The sequence below is a fragment of the Apus apus genome, chromosome 24 (genome assembly GCF_020740795.1).
Source record: "Apus apus isolate bApuApu2 chromosome 24, bApuApu2.pri.cur, whole genome shotgun sequence".
Classification (NCBI taxonomy): Eukaryota; Metazoa; Chordata; class Aves; order Apodiformes; family Apodidae; genus Apus; species Apus apus.
This window is the reverse complement of record NC_067305.1, coordinates 3,980,357-4,006,553: the sequence shown is the minus strand read 5'-3', so window position 1 is coordinate 4,006,553 and position 26,197 is coordinate 3,980,357. Positions and strand designations below refer to the sequence as shown.

At 49.9% G+C, this 26,197-nt stretch overlaps 2 protein-coding genes across 8 annotated transcripts; one reads left to right on the top strand and one right to left on the bottom strand.

The window, feature by feature from the left end:
• Positions 1 to 188: 188 nt before the first annotated feature.
• TPM4 (tropomyosin 4) lies at positions 189 to 18,990 on the bottom strand. 7 transcript variants are annotated; one of them, XM_051639344.1, is made up of 11 exons: positions 18,908 to 18,990; positions 17,543 to 18,275; positions 8,842 to 8,989; positions 6,276 to 6,401; positions 3,200 to 3,333; positions 2,829 to 2,946; positions 2,461 to 2,531; positions 2,125 to 2,200; positions 1,711 to 1,773; positions 1,562 to 1,631; positions 189 to 464 (listed from the first exon to the last, which is right to left on the bottom strand). In XM_051639344.1, the coding sequence occupies exons 3-11, from the start codon at positions 8,953 to 8,955 to the stop codon at positions 382 to 384; spliced, it is 855 nt and encodes a 284-aa protein (XP_051495304.1). In that variant the 5' UTR covers positions 8,956 to 8,989; positions 17,543 to 18,275; positions 18,908 to 18,990; the 3' UTR covers positions 189 to 381. The 7 variants fall into 7 exon arrangements, with proteins under 7 accessions (XP_051495304.1, XP_051495303.1, XP_051495305.1 ...); XM_051639343.1 differs by lacking the exons at positions 17,543 to 18,275; positions 18,908 to 18,990 and adding an exon at positions 14,006 to 14,241; XM_051639345.1 differs by lacking the exons at positions 17,543 to 18,275; positions 18,908 to 18,990 and adding an exon at positions 9,738 to 10,473.
• TINCR (TINCR ubiquitin domain containing) lies at positions 18,949 to 26,197 on the top strand. Its single transcript, XM_051639350.1, has 2 exons — positions 18,949 to 19,219; positions 26,119 to 26,197. Exons 1-2 carry the CDS (start codon positions 18,960 to 18,962, stop codon positions 26,120 to 26,122), a joined length of 264 nt encoding a protein of 87 aa, XP_051495310.1. The 5' UTR covers positions 18,949 to 18,959; the 3' UTR covers positions 26,123 to 26,197.

The following is a 26,197-nucleotide window of genomic DNA, read 5'->3' as shown; positions in this document are numbered from 1 at the left end:
CCGCCGCGCGTGCCCGGCACGACGTCACTTCCTCGCGCGGGCGGAAGGCGCGTGCGGCGGCGGGGCCGGGAGGCGTGACGTCACGTCTCGACGTGCCCGCTGGCGCGTGACGTCAGGGAGCGGGAGGGGTGACGTCACGTCTCGGCGTGCCCGCTGGCGCGTGACGTCAGGGAGCGGGAGGCGGCGGGAGCGGGAGGAACCGTTTAATGGGGCCAGCAGGGCCCGGCGGGGCCCGGGGGCGCTCCCGCCGGGATCCACGCGGCTCGGGAACCGGCAGGAAAAGCTGCGGCGCGACCCGCGGGGCCCGAGCCACGGACACGCGTCCCGGGGTGCGGGAGGAGCTGCGGGCGGGGCCGGGGCCGCTCAGGGCTCCGCGCCAGCTCATATACAGTTCAGTTCGTTCAGCGTCTGGTCCAGCGTCTGGTGCAGCCCCAGGTTCTCCTCTTTGGCTTGAGCCAGTTTTTCTAGCGAGAAAGAAGAAGAGACCCCGAGTGAGACCGGACGCCTCGGACCCCGCCTCCCTTCCGGCAGCCCCTGCTCACTCACCTTCCCGTTCCACACCCCCGGAACTGCCCCCGCAAACGGGACCAAGGTTTTTGGGAATTGCTGCAATTCCGGGAGGGTTTTGGCCACGTTTTGTGTGTGACGGACTCGTGCCCGGCGGGAGCTGCCAGTGCCCCGAGGGCCCCGGGCCCGGCAGAGGGAGCTCGGCCACAAACCCGGCACCCCCGGGGCCCTTCCCTGCCCCCCCCCGCTGCACGGACCCTCCGTGTCCCTGCTCATGGGCTTCGCTGAATTCTAAAGAAAGAAAGGCCAGAAGCTGGAAGGCAGAGGCATCTTTTTATTGAGCTCCGCCCTTCCAGAGGAGGCAGAAGTTTGGCTGCGGCACAGAAGCGACAGGAGAGCGGGAGGGGGGCGGGAGGGGGCGGCCCCCGCGGCTCACAGGGAGGTCATGTCATTGAGGGCGTGATCCAGCTCCTCACTGATCGCCTTGTACTTCAGCTTCTGGGCGTACAGCTCGTCTGGGGTGGCCGGGGCAGAAGATGGATCAGCAAGAAATGCAGAGAAACAGTCCAGAGGGAGAAGTGCAGAGGAGGAGACACCGAGAGAGGCAGGAGGCAGCAGCAAAGCAGGTGGGGAGGAAACAAAAGAAGAAAACAGATGTGTGAGAATTGGTGTGAAAGCAAGAAGTGCAGAGACCTGCCAGGTCAGAAGCTTCATCTGCATCTCCCTTGTTTTAACCTCACAAAATGATGTTGCAGTGTTTAGGTATAAAGTTGTGTTGTGCTCTTGTGAGGAAGAGGAAGAGCTCTTGAGTCCATGTGTTTATGGTGGCCCAAAGCAGGGGACTGGTACCAGCTTTTGGAGAAAGAAGCTCCTTCAGGGGAAGTTCCTTGGGCCAGGAGGTACCACGTGGCCCGTGGACACTTCACCCTGAGCTACCAACACACCTGACCAGCCCTTCTGCCTTTGCCCAACGGAATCCAACACCCACTCCTACAATTTTGTTTTCAGATTTTAAATCGACCACTTAAGAAATGAAACTCAAGTCATTTCCTACCTTCCAGGTCATCAATGGACTTTTCCAGTTTGGCAACTGTTCTCTCTGCAAATTCAGCACGAGTTTCAGCCTAAGGAAAATTAAATAGATTAAGTGGATGGTGTTAAAACAATGATGCCAAAGCAGAGCAGGGGGCTGGAGACACTCACTTCTTTCAGCTTGTCAGAGAGAATCTTGATTTCTTCTTCGTATTTATCTTCTTTTTCCGAGTACTGTGGAAACAATAAAGACTCTTTAGGGGAAGTTGTACCAACAATACCACATGTTTATGAAACCCTGACCTATTTATAACCACTTTTCCTTTTACAGCAGCTGCCAACACCCTTTTCATGGGTTTTCCCTCTTCCCAAAGACATTTCAGACTCGGGTACATGAACCATCACTTCAAGACTGGGGATGTTCAAGCACCATCTCAGACCTCAAGGGACAAGACCAGGGATGTGCCAGGGAGCAGGAGGCCAGCTCAGCCCTTGCAGTTCCTCTGGATTTCTGGATTATTTCTATGGATTTTAAGGACATGTTTTGACTTTGTCCCTTTCCCTCAGTGTGCACAAAGAACCAACCTTTTCAGATTGAGCTTCCAAAGACTTCAGGTTGTTGGTGACATTCTTCAGCTCCTCTTCAAGGTCGCTACATTTACTGCAGGGGATAAAAACCAGAAGTATGAGTTCCTGCTGTCCCTCTAATGACTTCATTTAACTTTTGAGAAGTCTATCAATACCAAAGATGAAGTAATTGTAACTGTTAAGTCTGGCAGGACAAAATTTACTATGTAGGATAGAAAAAAGCTTTTCAGTGTACACTACAGGCCTGCCTACCAGGAGTAGATTTTGCTCATGGGACAGAGCTCAGACCTTCACTGTGTCCTGAGCTGCCCCCGTGCAGCTGCAGCTACTCACACTTCAGACACCTCTGCACGCTCCTCAGCTCTCTCCAGCTCACCCTCCAAAATAACCAGTTTTCGGGCAACCTGCAAAGAGAGAAGAGCTGTGTCCAGCCAGCCTGGCTTTCCTGCCTCCCCAGCACTGCCCTGGGGCTCTCCTGCTGCATGATGGAACCAGAGCAAAACAGGTACCCACACCAGACTGTGCAGTGTTCTTAGTGTGGAATACTTGAGATGCTGCGGAGTCACTACTAAGATCACTCCTTTTTGGGAACACTTCCAAGTCAAACCATCACACAGCAGAGGACAAGGGAGGCCTGCACTGAGGAGCAGCAGAGCTGCTCACAGTTCTGTGTTTAACCATCTCCTTGTCCCTTTCTTTACCTCTTCGTACTTGCGGTCGGCTTCCTCAGCGATGTGCTTCGCCTCCTTCAGCTGCATCTCCTGAATCTCCATTTTCTCTTCATCTTTCATTGCTCTGTTCTCAATAACCTTCATTCCTCTGCAGAAGCCAAAGCAAGTGTGTTTAGTGCAGAAGCATTTTAGCACTTTTATCTCAGAGGTAACCAGAGTGGCCAGCTGTGCCCACCCCTCGTGCTCTCGGGGGCTGCCAGAGCGACTCGCTCAGGCTTATGAAATAGCTCTGACCAGCAATCCACGTTAGCACGTGCAGATACTACATGATACTGGAGTATTTTATTTGTATATATCCACTTTTTTTACAGAAATAGGAAGATAAATGAAGAGGCACACACCTCTCACTCTCATCTGCTGCTTTCTCAGCCTCCTCCAGCTTCTGCAGGGCCGTGGCCAGTCGCTCCTGGGCACGATCCAGCTCCTCTTCCACGAGCTGGATGCGTCTGTTCAGAGCTGCCACCTCCCCTTCAGCCTGTGGAAACAACCCCCCGAGCTGAGGTTAGAGCTGAGGTGACCTGCAAGGCACCCCCTGCCTGACAAGGGTTCTCAGTTCATCAGCTTTCCTTGAACCTGCAAAGGCTTCTCCCTGGCACCGGCAGGGGAGCTCTGGGAACTTTCTCTCTCTGCTTTTTGTTAGTTTAAGCTGTGGCATCCCAGGAATCTCAAGGTATGGAGCAAGGGCTTCTCCTTTCTTTTTTTTAGTGGCACTTTTCATTCCTGCCACACAACAAAGGATTCAACACTGCCCCCTGAGAAGCATTTTCAGATCATTTCCCAGGGCTGGATCTACCCCTTAGGAATCCAAAGTTAAAACTTGAACTGTTTCCATCATGGCTTGTTCAAAAAAACTTCCCAGTTCTTTCTCTGGGTTGCAGCAACGTCCTGTCCTGGAGCTGCAGATGTTAAAGCCATTTCATCATCCACTCTGTGCTCCTCTGCCTGCAAATCCTCTCCCCTCCACACACTGCTGAGTTGGCCCCAGCACAGGAGAGTCAAGTCATCTTACCACCAAAAAAAAAAAAGTAATTACAAAAATGACACAAACAGGGCAAAATTTTAGAGATGTTCTTAAAATAAGTTCACTTTCCTTTTTCATTGCTTCTTGGGGCACTTAAGGAATCAAGCAGAAAACATTTCTTAATAATCAGATGTTGACAGATCACTGGATAAACTGACAAGTAATTTGAAACACTATTAGTGTTTAAAAAAAAAGACTAAGTAGTAAGTGGAAGTTGTTGGGAGAAATGCTTGCAGAGACAGTGTAAACAAACCTGGTGTCCAGACATACACTGTGTTTATTGAGATATGACTCCTTGGTTGTTATTTGAAGGAAAATAAAGCCCTACTTTAATCCAGGTTTGTGCACTTAATTATCCCCAAATCTCAGCACGATTGTCAAATCTAAAAGAAACTTTTTCTTAAAACTCTTTAGGGTCTCTAGATCCTGCTAGAAGGGCAACTGGTTTATGCTTTTATGTTGAACACTTTGAAAAAAATATTTGTTTTGCTGCAGCTTCTCCAATTTGGTTCCTGACTGCTCCTCCTAAGCTGCAGGAAGTGGTTTCCATTCATAGCTGTGCCATCTTGGAAAGGGTTTCAGTGCCTGATCCAAGTGGAAGCTGACCCAGAATTCCCCTAGTCACTAATTATCCAGCACTTCGTTTGTTTTTTAAACACAGGGCTACGTGTTTAACTTCCTTGATTTACACACAAGGCATCGATCATGTGGAAATTGGCATCTGTGGGGTCTGCAGCTCCTGCCACTCGACAGGGCACTTTCAACTCATATTTTAATTAAGCAAGATTTCAAAACGACGGAGACGGGGCCACTGGGAAGCTGGAGTCAGTCTGGCTCCACCTCTCCCAGCAGCAGCCCGCAGTCCTTATACGGTAAAACTAACTCGCTGACATGTGATAAAATAGCAGGAAGATGCCGGGAAGGCTGATCACACACAAATCTAAGTGAAACCAGCTGTCCGACCCCGGGAGAGCCGCACACTAGTGGAGAGTTCGCATTTCTCTGTGAAAACCAGGAGGGAAAGTTATTTTCCAGCAGTTCGGACATTTCCCAGCTGTGCTGGAGCCAGCGGTGGCGCGAGAGGCGGGAACTCCCCGCGCGTTGCCATGCAGCGCTTTTTCCTAATTAAACAGCCATTTCCTCCCAAGCTCCCTGCCGCTCCCCGATGCCGACCGGTGCTCGCCACCCTTTTCCGAAGGGAACGGCCCCAAGCGCCAGAAGCAGCAGGCGCCGGAGCCGCCGCGCCCGGTGCCCCCGCAGGCCGGTCGGGGCGGGGGGAGGCGCTGCGGCCGCGCCAGCGGTTTCCGCGGGGAGTTGCGGAGCGGAGCAGCGAGGGGGACAGCGGAGGAGCGGAGGCAGCCGCGGCGGAGCCGTCCTCCCGCAGCAGGGGAGAGCCGGGCGCGCCCCGGCGAGAGAAGAGCCAGAGACAGGAAGGAAGGAGCAGGGCAGCCCGGGAGAGAGCGACCGAGAGAGGCGAGCAGGCAGCCCGGGCGGTCTCACTTTCTCCCGCAGGTCCCGTTCCAGGTCCAGCTCCCGCTGGAGGACCTGGGCGCGATCCTCCGCCTCATCCGCCTGTTGCTGCAGGCACTGGATCTTCCTCTTCACCGCTTCCAGGGAGCTCGGCGCGGCCATGGGCGCGGCGCGGGCGGGCAGGGCGCGGAGCTGCTGCACGTGGCGCGCGCAGCCCCGCGCCTTTCAATGGGCCGGTGACGTCACGCGGCTGGAGGTGGAGGGGGGGGGTGACGTCGCAGCCCGCGCGAGCAGCGCCGGGACCCGCCCCCCGGGACCCCCCGGGACCCCCCCCGGGACCCCTCGGGACCCCTCCGGGCTCTGCAGCCGCTGCCCCCGGAACCGCCGCGGTTCGTCCGTGCCCCGCGTGGTTCCGGGCAGGGACAGAGCCCGAGCCCGGCGGCTCTGGCGGGAAGAGCAGGGGATGGGGCGGGGGGCTGGGTTCGCATCCTGCCGCGGGGCTGCAGCCAAACGGCGCCCCAACACCGCGGGCAGCCCCCGCGCCCCAGCTTCCCTGAAGATCACAGAATGGGGAAGGTGGGAAGGGACCCCCGGGATCCTCAGGCTCCATCCTCCCCGCTATGAGGAGCAGGGGCACCTCCCACCGGATCACAGTTTCTTTTACTTTGATGAAAGGAAATGTCACCTTTCCTCAAGAATTCCGGCCCGCAAACGCTGCCCCCGCTTGGGAAACTCCCGATGATGGGTGCAGGGCACGGAGAGTCCCTCCAGGTTCCCGTGGACCCCGCGGGGGCAGCTGCAGGAGCCGTGTCCGGGGGTAGGACACCAGGGGAGGCCACACCTGGAACCCACCGCCCCTCCCAGCCCCACCCAAGCACTGCAACATCCCCCGTGGGCACAGGCCAACCCCAGCCCTTGGCACCTACATCAGTGGCCTTCTTCTCAGCCTGCTCCAGCTTTTCCTGGGCATCTTTGAGAGCTTCCGAGTACTTATCCAGCTCATCCTCAGTCCCTTTCAATTTCTTCTGCAGGGCCATCAGCTCATCCTCTACCTTTCAAAAGAGAGAAACAAAGTAAACATTTTGATGTATTGCCAGTTGCAGATGACAATGGTTAAAACCTCTTTCCTGTTAGTTTTAACTTAACATACAAAGAGTGACAAAAAACCAGATCAAAGTTCTGCTGGGACAAGTAGTCTGAGAAGGACTGGCAGCAGCTGCCAGGGAAAGATCATTAAAAACATCATCCTCAGAACAACATTCCTGGCCACCACACACATGGGATCTGGTTTAATACATAACTTGATAAAACCCCTTTTTCACCTCATTTCTGTTGTGGACTCCACAACACCCAGCAGTTAATTCTATGGGGCAATTAAACTGTTTTAAAAATCATGTCCTTGTGTTTGTTCTAACACTATTACCTGATGACTTATTAGGAAACTAGTCAATTCCTGTAGAGCTAGAAACAGTAAGTGGGGTTTCCCTAATCATCTTCTGTGGATGGTTCATGACACTCAAACCTGATGTAACCCTCAGGGGGACACAGGTCTGGCCTGGGACAGACCCTGCTGTGCAGGAGGTGGGACTGGGTGACCTCTGGAGGTCCCTTCCAACTGGAACTCCTCTGTGACCAACAAGGCACACTCCATCCTCCTGTGAGGTTCAGACTCCATACCATATAAATCCATATTGTACCCCAGAATGGTGCTATTTATAACCCACTGGGAGACTGTTTAATGACAAACTGTCTCCTGTTCCCTGAAGAATTTACATTATCAGGAGGCTGCTGATAAGGGTGCCCTGCAAACCCATCTGCTCCAGCATTTTATTTGCAACACAAACCAGGTCAGCCTGTTGAGAAACTGATTTAACCGTTTAGCTCCACCCTTGTATCAATTCAGTCTTAGCAAAATAGTTCACTCCAAATAGTTTGTCTTCCAGTGCACTGACTTGCTCCATCCTGGCTCCAAAGACACCCTGAGCAGCATGTTTGGCAACGTGCTGTTCTTGAACCTTGGTGTGTTGTTGTACTTTTACTGAGGGTAACCAGATAGTGTGAGAGAACTGCATATCTTAATGCTTGGGAGCTCTACCAGAGGATGAAGGTGATGTTCTGTTTTTTTTTTTTCCACCACTGGAGTCCTGTGCTCATGGTAAAAAAAAACAACAACACAACAAAAAAACCAAAACCTAGCTGAAAAACTTGAGAAAATTCAGAAAAGGGAAGTAAGAGCCAAGATTTATTTATTTTTCTCTGCAGTTTTTTTGTTGTGAGTGACCCTCATGTAGATACTTGAGAATTCCCACAAGTGTGTCCTTTATCACTCTGTGGGAATTACCTTTGGTAACTGATGTACAGGAAGGCTGAGTGTTCAACCACCTGCTCTGGGTCACAAGCCCTGGGGCTGTTCTGAGCACAGGAAGATTTGCTGGGGAAACTGTGGCCCAGAAGAACAGCATCTGCTCAACAGCCCTGCAGCCAGGAGAGAAAACAGGGGCCCCCATCACAGGGGGGTGCAGGCAGCTTGTAGAAATGACTACTGACACAGAGGAGACAGCAGTGTCCCTTATGCCGGGGGTGGAGGGGGATGGCAGCAGCTGCTGACCCTTTTGGAAACTTTTCCAAGGTTTTTTTTTTGTTTTAGCTTTAGCTAACAGATCTTAAGTTCTATCACTCAGGATCCCAAACTGAACTTAAACACAGGAAATCTTTGGCCAGTGAGTTCTAATAACGTATTAGAGCAGTCTGGAAGATGTAGTAGAACCAGCCACATTTAGAGGATGTAAAAGGAAAGGCAGGACAAGAAGTGCAGTAAGAAACTTGAGTGTCATCAACTTACATTTCAGGATCATCCTGACAATACCATAGCTCAAACAGGAGGCAGGTCCCCAGAATAAAGTAACATTGAAAAGCAGAAGTTTATGAAAATGTTACCAGTGTAATTCAGCTAAAAGAAGAGCCTTCAAATGAAGGTATTTCTGATTATTCTTAACAACAAAATAATAGAACATTATCTGCTGCTGCGTCCCAGCTGGCACTGCACTGTATACCAAGGATGAGTCAAGTGAACTTTATTAATCCACTTCAAGGAGAGGCTCAATTAATATTTAGACACAGCTAGTGCTCCAGGAGGTATTAACACCAATCCTACAGGTGTTCAAGGAATTCAGCTTTGATGTTGGGTATGTCAGGCCTTTCCCATGGAATCACAAGGAAAAGAAGGCAATTATGCAAGATTCAAGACAACTTAGACCAAGCACTTAATAATCCGTGGATAGTGCTCATTTTGCAAAGACTCAGATGGCTGAAAGGAGAAGTTAGAACCTAACCCTGGCTGTGCAACAACACCAAAAGGCAGGGGTCTTCAAAAGATTAACAGAAAACCCAACTTCCAATTATTTTACGTTCTGAATCAGGAAGTTGCAACCTAGTATTTTGTTGTAGTATTTCCACAGCACATACGCAACCAGTGGGTTTATTTCTACTTACCTGTTTGCATTTGTCCTCAGCTGCCTTCTTGTCCGTTTCAGCCTGCTCTGCTCTGTCAATGGCATTCTCCTTGTCTAACTTCAACATCTGCATCTTTTTCTTGATAGCTTCCATGTTTGCTCAGGGATGGGTTGTATCTGTCCCACGACTGAAAGAATTCCAAAGGGTAAAGTTGTAGATTTTTTTTAACAGCTTGGGCAGAGAAAGAAGTTGTACCCAGCCAAGTCACAGGGAAAATGAGCTCAAGTGGTCGGAGAGAGATTTAAACCCAGAGACCCCTGGACAAAACCCAGATCTACTGGCCCCTTCTCTGATCTTTCACACACAGCCTTTCTAAGGAATGAGCTGGAACAGACTCACTAGAGGAATCTTCACCACTCCACCATCTCCTTATTTGGGTCCTGTTTTCTTAAAGAGAAAACTGTTTCCATTTTTAAGCTTCTGACTGAAGCAAAAGTGTTGACATATGAACACATGCTTGAAAGCAAGTTTATTAGCACCCCTCTGTGTTTGCAGAGCAATTAAACAGCCCAACAGATCTAGGAAGCTATATATTATTATACAGCTTCTTGTAATAATGGCTTAAGACTAATGAAGGAAAGGGATCTTTTTGGATTACTCCAAAAAAAAAAATCCATGCATAAAATAAAAATCTACACTTAAGGAATAGCTAAATTTATGTTACACAAAGATGCAGGGTATGTAATGAAGACAGCAGGTTTTTCTGCAGTGAAAATAAGCACTGGTGTTAGGGAACTAGCTATAATCTGTCATAGTGTAAGACACAACAGAGGTCAGACATAGATCCCAAATTCAGGCTCAAAGGCATTCAGTGAGTTTGAGTGCCCATCTTTGAAATTTCACTCACTAAATACTTAGGGAACTGAACAACACACCTGAAGGTGCAGTCTGATGAGCACTGCAAGTTATTTCAGCTGCTGTATGAAGGAGTCATCTTCTGTCTGGCAGGAGTCGGCTCCGGGAAGAACCAGGAGCAGCTGCACTGAGGACACCCAGCAAGAGCATCCAGCAGTGCCAGGACGAGCCAGCTCCTCTCCCAGCCCCACTAACCGTTCCTCCATGGCTCTCCCATCCCTTCCGATGCTCCAGCTTAGCTCCTGACACCTGCTCTGACCTGACTGCAACAAGGGCTGGTTTTACTCCACTTCCCAGAGGCCACGCGAGCTTTGCCTCGTCTGCAAGGGGATGCCCTCGGACTCCTCCACTTCTTTCCCAACTCCAGGCCCCATTTACCACCCGCTCCTGCCCCTGCTCTGCTCTCACAGCCCCGTGCTCCCTGCCAGGCCTTCCCTCGGCAGGGCTCCTGCACCCCCAGCCCCGAAGGGCCCCAGGGGGACTCCGCACAGGAGCGAGCCCGCACGGCACTGAAAAGCCTCCAGCAGAAGCTTCTGAGGAAAAACTGCCCCTTCTTTATCTGAGCTGAGCGGCAGGACGGGCAGAAAGCCAACACCAGCCCACGAGGAGGGCCAACACCCCACAGACCATTCCCAGAGCACCCGGCCGGCTGCTCAGACTGCCTTTTGCGTCAGGTTTTCTGCCGTTTCGATCCAGAACAAGCACAACCCTCACGGCCTTCGCCACCACCGAGCCCGGGGCGCAGGGCCCCGCCGCCCCCCGCCCCAAGATGGCGGCCGGGCAGCCCCCCGCGCGCCGCCCGCCCAAGATGGCGGCGCTGCCGAGGACCGCAGCTCCCAGAGGGCTGTGCGCGGCGCCCGCGCGGTCGTTCAGCACCTCAGGCTGCAGCCCCGGCGGCTTCTTTCATTCCTTTTCTTTTTTTTTTACCCCTTATCTCAAATAACGCTCTGAATTTTTAAACTGAGCGTTTGTGGGGAAACCAGCTCGGATCCCGCCCGTGCCTCACCTCGTTAAACGTGCTTTTTCTCACCGAAATGGGAGTATTTGCCTCCTCTTCTCCTCAGGTGCTGCTGCCTCGCAGGCCATTTTTTTCCCCCCCCAACCCCCCTAACAATTCGAACAGCGAAAAATAAAACCACATGGGTTCCGAGCCTGGAAAACAGGTTTAAAAGAGTCTAGGTGAGGCATTAAATTAACGCCGCTGCTGAACCTGCAGGAGTGGTATAAAAAACCCTAACAAACCCCGTTGATCAGCACCGCAGCTCTTCCCCCTGCCCCGCTGGCGCAGCCCCGGCCCGGGGCAGCAGGTCCCTGCGGGGACTGGGGCTCACAGTGACCTAGGTCGGTGATCACAGAGCAGCCATGAAGCATCCAAGGAGACATCTGGGGTCCCAGGAGCCACCAGGAATCTGCAGATCCTCTTGGTCTGGTGGCTACCAGGACCCCACGTGCCCCAGAACCATGGCAATCTCCGTTAGCTTTCTTCAGGGCAACGTACACCTTTCAGATCTTTCTGCTGCTGCCTGCAAGCTGGTGGTCCAGCTCCCAAGCTGCTCCTGGGAGTTCCAACCAGTTGGCTGCTCTTTATGGCTTCTTTTGGGTCTTCCCTCAATGAGGACATCACTGGCATCCTGCTTCCAGACCAGACCAAACCCCTGTGGTTCCACACACCACAAGGGGTGGATGTGCCACTGCCCTGTTTACAGTTCTTTTTCAGAAGGAGCAGGTCTTGGGGTGCAGCTCTGGAGACCCACCAGATGGGGGAAGGAGGACTGCATTAGCCTCATCTGGCCTGGCACGTGGGAACCTGTGTGATGGAGGCAAACACAGGGCCGTGTGTGCCTCTCCCCAGGACTGCAGCTGCATGAAGCCTCAGGTGTGGGTTTCCAGCTGTTTCCATGGCTGCTTCTGCAGCCTCTTCGTGATTTCTGATGATTGAGATGAGCAGAGGTGTCTTTCCAGCCAGCTCACCAGCCCTTCTCCTGCCACAGGCTCCGGCAGGCTCAGAATGGAAGCTGGGGAAGTGAACACTGAACAAGAAGAATCTTTTGCCTTTGTATTTCTATTGCGGGAAGATAATTTTTCTAATCAACTCCATAGCGTGACTCAGAGCCACATTTAGAAAGGAACATCAAGGAACATGTCACCCTGCACCGTCCTTCAACCAAGTACATTCCCTTCTTCCCCTCCCTACTTCACAAACTGAAGAGAAGTACCTGAAAAATTGACTCTGATCTCTCAGTAATGATAATCCTGTCACTCCTCCCACCTCTGGCTTTCATTAGCTTGGAGAACAGTGAAGTACCAAGAAAGAAGAGCCCTCCAAACCATTCCTTTTTTCTTTTTTTTTTTTTTTTTTTTTCCAGGCAGGCAAGAGGTTGCTATAAGGAGTTCCTTTGTTTCTCCCTTTTTGTCAGAGGGATTGTTTGGGCCCAGCAAGGCTTGGCAAGGTTGGGTGTGTAAATACGAGAGGTTACCAGAAGGAAATGAAGTGGGATTGTTGGAGGGTGCGCTCATTTCTTTGGCAGCAGGCTGCACGGGAAGCGTGTCCCAGCAGGCATTTCAGAGGGATCAGACCTGGGGCCTGAAGTCTAGCATGTCTCAAAGTTCTCTATCATCTCAATCACTACTCCTTTTTCATCACGCAGACATTAGCTGGGACCCACACCACGTCCCATTTCACTCCCTGGGAAAAGCAGACACTTCATCCCCCCATTTTCTGCCCCAGCTCCTTGCTCTGTTCTAAACTCCTGGCCACAGATCATCACCCTCCTCTCCTTCACATTGACCAAGCTCCAGCTCCTCCTCCCATGCAAAGCTGCACGTGTCCAGGCTAGAAACATTTCAAAGCAGAACAAAGAAGCTGTTGACAATCCCCTTCCCAAATTTCTTTCAGTTTCTTAATTTATCTCCTAAGTCACTCTCTCGTGTGCTTCTGTTTCAGAAACTACATACGTGTCACGGACACTGTAGCAAAGGTGGCACTAGAATGAACATCAAATTTGTCTCCTCCTGAATTTTCCTTTTAAATGGCAAAATCCCTAAACCCTCAAATCTTACTGGATCTCTGTTGGTTCTCCTGCAGATCTGCCTCTCAGTGGGAAAGGTAACATCTGCAATACCCTCTTTCTGATAGTTTGTCATTCAGAATCCATTCCTTTCCACAGATGCAGGCAAGTGCTGGGCTAGATGTGACCAAAATGCCCAGATCCAAGAGGAATTTACCTCTTTTCTTCAATATTCCTGGTTATCTGCATTTCCCAGCAGGGTTTTGAACACCTGAGATGCTGGATTTGACACTGTTTTAAATAGGGTGGCAGAACTCCCTCAGCACCTGAACTATGCACCTGTTTGGGAAGCCTGTCTCACTGCCCATCTCTGGTACACCAGAAGAAAGCAAATCCCACCCTTTATTCATGGTAACCTTCCTGGCTAGTGGAGAGGAGAGGATGCCAGAGGAGGAGGAATCTCTCAGCCAAGAGTGTGGCTACTCCTCCCCCCGGGCTGGCTGTATTTCCTTCACTGGTGAGAGCCATTCTGTCGCAGAGAAGGATTTGCCTTCAGACCAAAGGACAATCACCCATAACCATCATCAGGTGCTTGGCTTTTATAGCCCATTTCTGGTCCACAGTGAAAGCTCGAAGCTTTTCTTCGCCATTAGATGGCAATGTAGATCCACAAATCCTCCTTCTTCCTTGTGCCCCCGGGAAACCATCTCGCTGCTGATGGAGTGGCTGGTAGAGCTTCAAATCTTCTATTTCCTCCTACCCCAGCTTTGAAGACTGAGGCATCCTGAATTTGTTTCACCTGCAAAGGAACGGAGCTGCCTGCCTTGGGATGCCAGCTCCTCTGGAGCCCTCAGTGGCATCAGCACTTGGTCTCTCTCTCTCTAGCCCTCCTTTGTGCACAGAAGTTTGGTTTGTTTTTTTGTTTGTGTTTTTTTTTTCCACTCTTCTAGCAATTAATTAATTTCTCTCGTTTTGCTGTTTCCCCAAGACATTTTGCTGTCTTGCTTGTTTCTCAGCTTCCTGCCAAACCCAGCAGGCCAGTGAGTCATGGGCTGCCCGAGGCCAAACCCCAGAGGATACAAACTTCTTCCTAGGGTCATGAATCTCCCATCTGGGAAGTTAGAAAGAACTGCAGTGAGAAATAACAACCACTGCAAAATGCTTACCCCCATACCCATTTTTCAGCTTTTCCATTGTCTTCACTTGAGTGGTTCATTTAACATGTGGGGTTTTTTTCCCCTTCACATTTCCCTTTACACTAGAAAATGTCACCAACTCACATCCAACTTGTGCTCAGAAAACTTGCAGGTTGGTTTGTGTTCCAAAGACAGACAGGTTGGTTCCTTCAAGGCTGAATATATATAGCTTCTACTTTTATTTTTTCCTGCAGCCTGTTTTAAGTTCAATCCCATGCCAAACAGAATCCATCAGCTCCCAGTAATGCAGTATTGATGCTGGGCAGTGAGCCAGGGAAGTTGTAGGATCTTTTGGAGTCCTATTCTGATACTGCAATGGGATCTGTCTTGGTAGCTTCAGCTGCATTAGCAGAAAAAAAAATCCTCATTTGTACCAAAAATAATGAAAGGAGGACATTTTTGAGACTTTTTATTTAAAAAAAAAACCACCCACTTGTTATGCTGCCAGATGGAGAGCTCCTGATTGTCTGCAACAGGGCAGGGTGACAGGGACATTTTCCCTTGTGCCAGGCAAGGATGGGAGTTGGTGGCTGGGAATTGAGTGGAACAGAGAGGCCATTTGGCCTGGGAGCACAGGACCCTTAGCCTGACAGGCAGAGGACAGCACAGGATCAGTGCAGAGACTGTCACTTCCCCTCATGGCTCACACTCTGTTGATGTTAACATAAGCACCTTCCAACTTTTCTGGATTTTAAGTGGTCTAAACAAAGTGGATTTTGCCCAAATCTCCAGGAGAAGTGCTCCTGCATCACAGAAAGGCTCTCTCTGTTCCTGGTGTGCAAGAAGTTAATAGAATTCCTGAGCACCCTTGCAGATGTGAGCAGTGTGCTGCAGATAAGCAGTTATCAGAAGCCTTATCACTTGGACTTACATATTTTGTGCTCACCCACTGGACTCTCTAAAGCTGTTGCATTTAATTACCCATTTTTCAAAGTATTTATTAATAATTTCCTAGCTTTTTGCTCGTTTGCTGTAAATGTAACTTGACACAGAAAGCAAGGCCAGTCACTTTATAACCGAGCACATTTTGGGAGGAGGAAAGCACTGGGTGGTAGGAAAGGCCTTACTCATCTTACTTCTCTGTAAAGCACTTGGCACCTGGTGGCACAGCTCTAGCTGGGGCCTCTGGCTACTTCAGGGATATAAATACTAGCACCTTAAGCTGCCCCATCACCTGAGATTTTGGGGCACTGAAAGAATTAGGTGGCAGGCTACACACTGGCCTGAGGACTTCTAACCTTCAGTTATCACTGTCAAGCCTCAGGATTTGTCCTGCATCACCACCCTGGGGGTGACCTTTTCCCAGCCCCCTGCTCCCCAGCACCCAGGGTGGGTCTCACACCACTTCAGCCTTCCCTCTGCACTGCCAGTTAACAGAGCAAGAGGACAACCATAGAGTAGAGCTGCACGGTCAACCTGACAAGGGCAGTAATTTCTCATGCATCATCCCTTGCTACCCATCCACTCTCAAACACAAATTCACCCCAAACAAGTATCAAAGGAAAATCTTTATAATTCAACCCTACTGACCTCAAATCCTGGGATCATGGAGCTTCAGGAAACAGCAAAGTATCTTACCTACCTGGCCAGAATGATTTCCTCAAAGACTTATAGCCTCTGCCAGGGGAACCAGGGTCAGATTTTCCCCAGATGTTGCCATTTCCCCATGATTGCTACCAGGAAATAAAGACACCTCTATTTCTTTATAGAGCAACATCCCACTTCTGCCCTGTTGTTGTCTGCAAGGCAAGCAGCACAGCAAGACACAGACATTGTCAAAAAACAAACCCAAAACAAACAACCAAAAAGCTAAGAAATTAGTGTCTCTGTTCTGGCATTATAGGAAGACATTCTAGGGCCCAGGATCAACCAGCTTGAGGCATCTTAATGAAGCACCTGATTTAGGCAGGTGTTTCTCTTTTGTTCTGGTCAATGGAGTGAGGAAGTTTGGAGAACAGGAGAGGAGACAACATTTTAGAAATGATTTACTTCTTCTCTTACTAAAAAAATCATAGTCCACCTTGGGTTTTAAATTGCTTTCCTAATTATGCTTCTGTGAATGTTCTCCTGTTTGCCCTCAACATGGGAAAAGCTTAAGTCAGGAAGTTCTTATTTGATTTATAAATAATGCCAGAGTGACACACTCTTAACAGATTCTCAGAACTCTTGACTCCATGTCCTGTCCTCCAGATACGATGTGCCAGAGCCATCACCCACACAGGCTGCAAGGTCCAGGTAGAGGATAAAGATTAAAATAACTCTGAGGAAAGACCATCTAGAACTTTATCCTGTACCTCTGTTTAGCCCACAAACCACCAGGAGCTGGTGAAATAATTGCCTTGGACAGATAATAAAACATCCTCCAGCAAAACTAAGGTACTTAATATACTGCCCAAGTCAATTTCCCTTATTTCTGCTGTCCTCTTGCTTTTAATAATGGTTTAATGAAAAATTCAAAATTAATTGGAAATGGCATTAGACATTCACGTGTTCCAGTGAGGGTTTCACTGCTTCAATATTTTATAAGCTGACTTCACTGCTGTGCTTCTCTTTATCCTGGCTTTCATAGGCTAAAATATAGTATCTTTTCATAAAATGAAGGTTCCCAGCATGGGCAGATGGGGGTACATGAGAAAAGTTTGCAACCACATCATAGGGGAAGAAATAAAAATACTAGCTGTGTGTTTTCTCTCTGCCACCATCCCCCCTTTCTACGTAAGGATTCGCATCTGAGCCCTGACTGGAAAGAGCTGTCCTAAAAATAAACAGGAGCTGTCTGAAAGGTGTCTGAGGGAGGTATTTGGCAGCTGTCAGGCTGTCACTTATGCCGGAGGGATGGAGCTGATGGACTGGCTGCCACCAGATGGGCTCTGCTGCAAGGAAGGTGCCTTATGCTTCCCTTGGCACTCGCTGGGCAAATTCTGCTGGCTGGAGCCATCAGACCTCGGTGTGCCTGGTCCAGCTCTGGCTGCAGGCAATGAGAGCCTGCCCTTGGGTGGCAGTGGGAATTGGATCAGACCCTTCCATCACCCCTGAGACTCTGGCTTTACACCAGGGATGAGTTTTAGCTCCCCACGTGAATGTCACCCCAATGGAGAAGGATACACCAGCCTTGTAAGCTTCTGCAGGTCTCTGGGAATGAGGCCTCTCACTGAGATGCCTGGAGATCATGGAGTCACAGAATGGTTTGGGTTGGAAGGGACCTTAAAGATCATCCAGTTCCAACCCCCCAGCTTGGGCAGAGACACCTCCCACTAGACCAGGTTGCTCAGAGCCCCACAAGAGCTTAACCTTTGACAATTTTTGTTAGAACAGCTCTGCACTGCTCTGTGCCTCAGCTTCTCCTTAGACTCTTAACAGGGCTGGTGGTGTCCTGTCCTCAAGAAGATTATTGACATATCATAGATCCAGGCATTTTTAAGTGCTTCCAGACCATGACTGTGCTACAAGCTGTTCCTGTTTCCCACAAGGTGCTCAATGCACACGTGTTCCACCATCCAGCAGTCACGAGATGAGCAAACAGAAACACCAAGGCACGACGTGACTCACCTCAAGCCTTTGCAGCAACTCAATGGCAGAGTGAGCACCCAAAACTCCCAGTCCCCACCAAAACAATCATACCTTTGCAGTGACCAGTTCTGGAAAGAAAATCTTGCTAGCAAAAGCTTCAGTTCTTCTCAAGCACACAGGGAAAGCTCCACTGCCTGTAGTGTCACTGGAGGTATTTGCTGCTGGTCTTGGCAGGGATGTAACATGCTGGGGAGGGAAAAGGGGAGGTGTGAAGACAGGGTGGAAACCTCCTTGTTTCTCAACAGGAGAGGGGACACCTCTCTTGCTCTTGATGGGAGCTGACTGCTGCCATATCTGAAAATGTGACTTTGCTTTGCTACCTAATGGGCAAGAGCAGCCCCTTTTTACTGCAAAGCAGACTCTGCAGCCAACAATCTTGCAGTACTTTGATCTGAAAATACTGGCCTGTGTTGAGAAGAATGGACAAGGGAATTAATTCCTGTAATATGGGCTGCAAGAAATTATCTATAAGATAAGAGGCTGACTTGATCTTTTTCAGAAAAAAAAAAATTCTTTCCTTATCTTGATGTTGTTTGCTGTGAAGTATCATCTTGTGGCTGCCAGAGTCTGCCTTGCAGGATCACTCTATTCCAGCCAGCTCCTGTGGCTGGCATTGCTCCTTCCTTTCAGAGGTATCCTTGTATCTAGCAAAGTATTGCTTGTTCCTCTTGGTGTTCTGAGGCCTCAGTTGTCACCTGCTCCATGGTGTCCCTGCAGCCCCATGATGCTGTCCCTGCTCACGTGCTAGAGCAGGATGGGACCAGCCCTTCAATTAGGCAGGGATCTGAAAGGAAATCAAGATGATGAACCAGTGAGGAGCACGTGTGAGTCAATATTAGAGATATGATGAGCAATGAATGAGACTTATCCCCCCTGGAGGGTCCCAGCCAGCCTGCCTGCAGGAACTGTAAAGATCTCCTAGGGGGACACTGCACTGACCAGGGGTGTTCCCACCAGCCAGGCTCCGTGTCTCCTTCAGGATGCTCTGGCTCTCCCTCATGAGGAATTGCTCACTAGGCAGGGTATTTTTCCCTCCTTTATTAAAACGTCCTGCTTTGTCAAGCTGATCTACCCCACAGCTGGCAGCTTTTTAGAGCAGGAGACATGAGGTTACCAAACCCATTCATTTCTCACATGCACCCACGTTTCTAATGGCCGTGGAGATCCAGCTTTCAAGTCCTCTGAGAGGCACTGGAATGAAGTGCACTTTGTGAAGACATTATAATTATTCTGGGATTTAGGGGTGTGTGGAAATGATTCATGGAGATGTTTCCCAGCCAGCAGGCTCTTGGAGCCAGGTGAGCTCTTCCCTGGAATGTGAAGCATGCAGCGAGGCAACTGGGAGGAACAGGTTTGGCAGGACATTTGAAGTTGTTGGAAGCAGCCTCTTCAGAGCCACATCCCTGCTTTACCTACCTCCCAGCTGGATGTTCCTCTCTGCCACACTGGCCCTGGGGAGCCGGAGAGGATGGACACCCTGCGAAGGAGCCTGTCTCGTTGGAAGAGGTACCACATTAAGGTGCACTTGGCTGATGAGGACCTGATGATGTCCCTGACGGTCAAGCCCAGAGACACGGTGATGGACCTACGGGCTCACTTGGTACGGGAGGGTGTCACTTCCTGGAAGAAGACATTTTATTACAACTCCAGGCAGCTTGAGGAGCACGAGACTCTCAAAGAAGCCAATATCCAGAATGGCTCTGTCCTGCTTCTTGTCAGCAACAGAAGGTGGGTGAGGAGCTCGTGGGCAGCGCGGGCGGTGCCAGGGAAGGGAACGCTCTGAGTACCTCACCACTTTGGGACACTTTCCAGTTGGGGTTTGCAGAAAGCAGACCAGGAACTCAAACCCTGCAACCTCCAGCAGGCAGATTGAGATTCAAGGCTCTTGAGCTCCAGATATGCTGTGCTGTGAAATAAGGGGGTAAGAGGAGGAGATCTGGTTGATGCTTCCTGGTCTGTCTCTGATCAGGTCTCACTTTCCCGACTACTACGTAGCCAAGCATAGATGGAGAGACAAGACATGGAAAAGGACAAGGGAGATTGTGTGACATGGGGGAGTGCTCTGGAAGCTTCTCACCCTCAGTTCTCTCTTGTTGTGCCTGGCTCTCTCAATTTCTTTTTAGTAGATACTTTCTGCAGGTTTTTGGGGGTGGTGCAGTCCTGCTTTGACAGGGAAGAGCCTTGAGCTGCCAGCTTCCAGCAAAGCACAACGAGTGCTGGACAGAGATGGCAAGAGGCTGCAGCTTCCCAAAATGTGCCCAAATTGTGGGTGAGACTAGAGACTTCCAGGATGGCCAGTGCAAAAGAGATCAGCCAGGGCAAGTCTTAGGTTCCAGTGGGAATGAAAGCTGAGACAATGGACCTGAGACCCACTGGCCATGGGATAGTTGTAAGATAGAATTTATGCCCACCTGTGCTGTCTGTCCTAATGCCTGGTTGTTGCTGCCAGCATGATTCACCCTGGAAAGCATTTTTAAGGATACTGGGTAGAAGGGGTGCACAGCAGAGCAAAGGTTCTGAATCCTGAGCCTTCTGAGTTATGTGTCTATGCTGATCAGAGTTTCCTCTGCACAAAAACCTGCACTAAAAAACTTCAGTTCCTGATTAGAAGCCATATAGTGGAATGGTCCTACTTTCCAGTCCAGAGGCAGTTTGAAATCTCACAAAAAGAAGATTTAATAAAGCATTTCCTTTCAGAGCTCAGCCAGACACAGGAGACTTCGCATCGCTCAGCTAACTGCAAACTCCAAGTCACCCACAGCCCCTTTCTCCAACATCTCATTTCAGTTCTCTGATTAACTTGGCTCAGCTCCTCCTCTTCCCCTTGTTTTCAATGGCAGGAGCATTTCTATTTGTTATTGTTTCCAGTGTTTATTTTCCTGAACTGTACAGCCTGAGTTTTTGAGAGTAGGAAAGAACCTGGAGGGGCTCAGCTGATGGAGTGCACATAGTGAAGCTCTTTTGACAGGTCCTGATTTCCATGAGGAAACAGTCACTAGCTATTTTTTTTAAATTTAGAGCTTTTTGCTGAAAGCTCCAGCTCGACTTTTGTGAGTACATGAAAAAGGCAGTGGCATTTCTAACATTTTTCTCCTTGACTTTCATCAAAGCCCTCCTGGCTGCTGAACAAGCACCTTTGTCCAACCTCTTATTCCTCTTGCCAGGACTGGGTGCATTGTAAGGGGTTCCCAGGCCCTCCCTGAAGTCACGTCTCTCCTCGAGTTCTTGCACATGAAGGATGATTGGGTGGTGACAACCTCAGCCACTCCCAAAGCATTTTGTGTGACAGGAGTGATAAATGCCCAGGTTTTGGGGATACATCTCTCCAAAGGCTCAGGGGGTGACTGAGCTATCATTGCAGCCTGGCCTCGTCAGATATTTCTGAGATGTGTGTGGCTTGGGAGTCATCACTGTGCTCAGGACATAGTCCTGGGCTGAATGCAGCCTCTCTGACTCAACACCTTGCCAGATCCTCCTCAGCTGGTTTTTGGAGGGCTCTTTCTTTCACTGAAACTGGGAGTTAGGAAGCACAGAGTGGGAGAAGGCAGGTGCTGCATCACAATTCCAGCACCATTTTGAGCCTTAAGATTACTGGGCCAGATCTTCAGGTATTTAAACTCATGTTGCTCCAGTAGTGTGTGTGGAGACATGCTGGTCTGTATCAGCGTGCAGCCTTGGGGGTTGTTCAGCCTGGAGAAGAGGAGGCTCCAAGGAAACCTCATAGTGGCCTTCCAGTATCTGAAGAGGCTACAGGAAAGCTGGGGAGGAACTTCTGACCAAGGCAGGTAGCAACAGGACAAGGGGCAATGGCTTTAAAGTGGAAGAGGGAAGATATAGGTTAGACAATAGGAAGAAATTCTTCACTATGAGGGTGGTGAGACACTGCAACAGGTTGGTTGTCCAGGGAAGTTGTGGAAGCCCCATCCCTGCAAGTGTTCAAGGGCAGGTTGGATGGGGCTTTGAGAAAGGGGGTTGGAACTAGATGATCCTTAAGGTCCCTTCCAACCCAAACCATCCTACGGTTCTATGAGAGTAGCCTCCATGGTGTTGGGACTGTCTAGGAGGTGCAGGAGCAAAGAAGAATAGAGAACATGGTGCTGGGTTTGGCCAGCAGCCCTAAGGATTTAAGAGTTGGTTTTACTCCCTCAACAACTCAGGGAAGTATGGAGCTTCCCCATCAAAGGTCAGCATCTGCTTCTGAAGTTCTGCCTGAAAATCTTGGTGTCTTCTACTTATTCTTCTGTACTGAGATGCCAGCCAAGCAGAGTTATGCTAATTCCAGAAGTGGAGCTGCTCTGGTTGCCAAGGTCTGCAGCTCAGTGTCGTGCCTATAAATATTAATGGTCACTCTGTATGCTCTGTGTTCCTACAAGGGGCTCTCGGGACAGTTTACTTTGAACCAGAGAAAACATGAAAATGACCCTATTTTTCATCTCCCCCTCCCCCTTAGTGCCTTTGTAGATAATTGGCATTTAGCAAAGACCAAGTCAGCATTTCTGCTTCTTGCTTGTGTTTTCTGGGGTCTGTAACTTCGTCATAAAAATTCACTAAAGGCTGCAGCTTGGCAGGAAAGGGATGAGCATTACCAGCTAATGCTGAAAATTTATTTGGACCACAGTGTTTAAAAGTTGGAGCAAGCCAGCCTGGAGTTCAGTCAACACGGCCTCTCACCCTGGGATAACAGAGGCAGGCCAGACCTGGGAATACCACATCCACTGAGGATGTAATTCCCCCTTGTGCAGAGCTTGCTAATCACTTTACTGCTGCACTGATTGAGATTTCAATCCTGTTGCAGCAGAAGCTGAGCAAAGAACAAGCTGAAAAACAGTTTCTGCCCTAGAGAGCTACTTATTACAAGAACATGGTTTGCAAGTGGGTAAAACAAGCAAAGCAGAATGTGAAAACTGAATGAACAAGCAGAGAGAAGAAACCCCCCAGCTCAGTGGCCTCAGGCCAGCCTGTGGTGTTGAAGCCATTGGTGCTCAACACAAGGAGACCACCAGCAAGTCTCAACATGACAAGAGCAGCCATCCAGCACAGATGCAGGAGCATCCACCAGGACATGCAGCAGGCTGTCCCCAGCGCCCGAGGCGTGATGGGTCCTGGCACTGTGGACCACGCCATGGCAGAACCTGTTTGGCTGGCTCTGGAGGAGGTGCAGGGCCCCAGAGCCAGGGAGCTGCTCAGCTGGTCTGGTGGTGATGTGGGAGTTCCTGAAACTGGCACCCCAAGTTTTGTCTGCCACAGTGAGCTGCCCAGATGCTCCTTGCTGGCTGCACGCTGGGGAGCAGCAACCAAAGAGGTCCCTCACGGTGTGGTCAGCAGCAGTGCTGGCCAGTGGGTGTATGGCATGTTGATAATTTGATGTCAGGTGGAGGGATATTGTCTTCAAGTGGTGAATCCCCCCCTTAAACCATGAGCTGGTTCAGAAAGAGGTGATCCAGTGCCTGGCACTGACTGTTCCTGAAGAGGTACAGCTCCAGCTGGACCTGGCACAGTACAAGCACATTGCCAGAGCCCTCACACTTGGTTTCAAGCTCCTTTCTGGTGTGGTCACTCTAGCAGCCAGTTAGAGAAGGTCTGTGCTAATAAATGAAGCTGCTCCATCGCAGTGGTGGAGCCCTGCACGGCAGCTCTGGCCCAGCCCAGATGCATTTCATGGGCTGGGGACTGTTCCTTTCGGGCTGTCCGGATCATAGAATCACAGACTGGTTTGGGTTGGAAGGGACCTTAGAGATCATCCAGTCCCAACCCCCCTGCTTGGGCAGAGACACCTTCCACTAGACCAGGTTGCTCCAAGCCCCATAACAAGCCCTTGAACACTTCCAGGGATGGGGCAGCCACCACACAGATTTGGAGGGTAAGAATGCAACATGAAGACATTGGCCCCTCGGTGCCAGCTGTCCTCTCCATGCAGTCCTGGGCACGCTCATTTTGCTGGCACAGACTCAGCCACAGCACGTGGGGTCCCCTCAGTCTTTTAGAAGCTCAAGTTCACTGAGGCCAAGCAGCTATTGTCATCATGTATGGCTTGCCTGGAGAATGGAGTTCATCAGGTCATTGGTGAATAGGTTAAATAAAGTAGATGCCAGCAGTGAGTTGAGTAGAAGTCTATTATCTGGAATCTCCTGGTGTTGATTTTCTGGCCTGGAGCCACCTGAAAACATCTATCTCAGGGCATTAGCTCTGTTACCATAACAACTCATCTAGGAAGAACTCCTGACAGCTCCAAGAGCAGACCAAGGTCCCACGTGGTCTACAAGCCACTCTTACAAGATAAGCTTGTCCAGGATTCTCCCTATTCCACAATCCAGCCTCAGCATCCTTGGTGAGCACCAGGGCTCATACCAGCTGTAATATGCCTGGGACCCTGTTTCAGCATTCAGAGCCTGTTCAGCCTGGTCTTCCAAAGGTCCACCCACTGAAGGAGCTGCCTCCTGGCAGAATAACAAAACCATCCACCTTTGGGGAACCCGGCTAATTCCTTTCTTGGCATTCAGTTTACAGCCTCTGATTTCTGCCTTTGTAAATGAAAACTGTGACTGAGCCACTTGCATAAGGTCCAGTTCAGCTGATCCCAAGAAACTACTGTCTCCATTACTCCTCCATCCTGTCACCCCTCCTCTCACTGGAATTGCCTGAGAAGCAGCCACCAAACACAGCAGATGATGCTGGATCTTGAAAAACAGAAAGCAGAAAAAGAACGGGATCTCCACAGTTTGACCCTGCACAGAAAGCCAACATTACAGCCCAGAACAAATGGAGCCCTTCACACTGGGTTCCAGTATGATTCTGTGATGCCTCCTTCTGGCACTGACCTTCCAGCTCCTGGGGTTGCTCAGCAGTTACTCCTCAGCATGGAGGAGACTTTTCACTCCCATCTAACTACTACAGACTTGCCCTGTTCAGCTCAGGCCTAGCAGCAGGCTCCAAGGCATCTCACAGTAGGATAACGAGCCTTTAAATAGCACAGGGAGTCTCTCTTCTCAGGGAGAACTAATTAAGTTCTTCAGCACATGCTTAGACATATGTTGACCTGGTATGGCCTTAACAGGCCTGCTTCCATCTACTGGATAAATTACACTGGCTTAAAAAATACCCTCCTAGAGATGTGTTACTCAGGCAACAGCCAGGTGGGGGACTGACTTCTCCATCTCTGTGGCTGAAGGCAGTATTTATGTGTATTATTTATTCATGGGCCAAGCTCTCTTCTGGTGTAAACTGCTTGCAATCAGTTCTGTGATACAGATTTTGAAGTCCCAAAAGCCCTGGTGCAGTTACCTCTGCTGACCTGTTGCAGCCCACAGGCCAGGAAATGACACCTGCATTTAGCTCAGTTTCTTACTGTTCAGCCCAAGAAGCTCATTTCACAGAAGCAGAGGGTTGCATCAGTGGAGAACATGGTCCATAGGATCTGAACTCCTCCCCTGTGCAGTTGCATGGGATTGCAGCAGATGAGCTGATGGGTGTCCCACAGGGGGTCTGTCTTGGCTCTAGGGAAAGAATTAATGGGAAGTGCCTTCTAAACCAGGTTTGTTTTCTGGTGTGATACGGCCTAGCTTCTTGGACATCTCTGTAGTTGTGCTGATTTATACCAGGTGAGGATTTTGCCCAGTTGGGATAAACGTCCTCTCCTGTGTCCTGGTGTTTTGTGGGCCTGATGTGCTACAGGGTGAGCTCACAGCAAATCCTTAGTTATGACAATCCCCTGAAATTTCCAGTCGGGAACCAAATGCTGCTGAAATATGAATCCTGTTCTGAGCTTTGCAGAAACCCCAACCAGAGCCTGACACCAACCTAAGCAGACTTGTAGTGTCCTTTGCTAGAACCTAACAAAAAACCCCACCCCATAAACTTTGAACTTCTCTAAGTCTTGATGAAATGGTTGCAGCACAGGCTCAGTTTCTCAGCTGCAGAATTGCAAAGAGCAACTCACAGGAGTCAAAAGACTCAGCTCTGCACTTCCTGGCTGGGCTGGGTGGGGAGGCTCCCCGGCAGAGCTGCTGCAAGGCATGATAATGAGCTCTCCAAACAAATGCCAGCCCTGAAGAGCTGCCCCTACAAACTTGCCAGAGCTGCAGCCTCTACATGGAGTAGCCCTGGGTGATTGCTAAGGGTCTTCTTAAGAGTAACTAAGAAAGTAATGCTACTTTTGCTGAGTTTAAGTCTTCTCTGCAAGGTCTGTACTCCTGTCAGAAAATGCTTATGGAACCATTACCACCAGAAAACCAGCATTTAGTGCTCATTCCTGGGGGTGATTGTGCCTAGAGCAATTCAAGCTCTGTCTTACTGTAAACATCTCAAAGTGCTCCCAAAGCTACTGCCCTGTTCTGAGATGAAAAATGTATTTTCAGGAGCATGGACTGAAGAGGGAGAGCCTTCCCTATGGGAAAAAGGCTTCCAGCCAGTTGCAGGTTATCTGGAGGGTCAAGGCATTTTTTGCAGAAGGATGAACAGGTCAGAACCCCTGCAAGTGGCTTATCCTCAGCTGTGCAGTGTGACTGAACAAACTAACCAGAGGATCAGGTTTATATTCTCCCCACACCAGGGTCAGTGCCTCCTTGGTCAAAAGCCAGTTGTGATTGCATGTCTACTGCTCTCCAAGTCTTTGCCTCTTTCTTATTCAGATAATGCCCACGAGCACAGCCAAAGCCATGGGAGAGGGGGAGAGTGACAAGGGCTGAAGGGAAGCAGATGGGAGAGAGC

What these genes read in the sequence shown, in the direction of transcription:
- TPM4 (XM_051639344.1), bottom strand. Translation starts at nt 8,955, where the DNA reads ATGGAAGCTATCAAGAAAAAGATGCAGATGTTGAAGTTAGACAAGGAG. An exon ending in CTGAGAAGAAGGCCACTGAT is followed by an intron (nt 3,334 to 6,275) that starts GTAGGTGCCAAG and finishes TTGTTTCCACAG; the next exon opens with GCTGAAGGGGAGGTGGCAGC. An exon ending in CCGACCGCAAGTACGAAGAG is followed by an intron (nt 2,532 to 2,828) that starts GTAAAGAAAGGG and finishes CTCTCTTTGCAG; the next exon opens with GTTGCCCGAAAACTGGTTAT.
- TINCR (XM_051639350.1), top strand. Translation starts at nt 18,960, where the DNA reads ATGGACACCCTGCGAAGGAGCCTGTCTCGTTGGAAGAGGTACCACATT.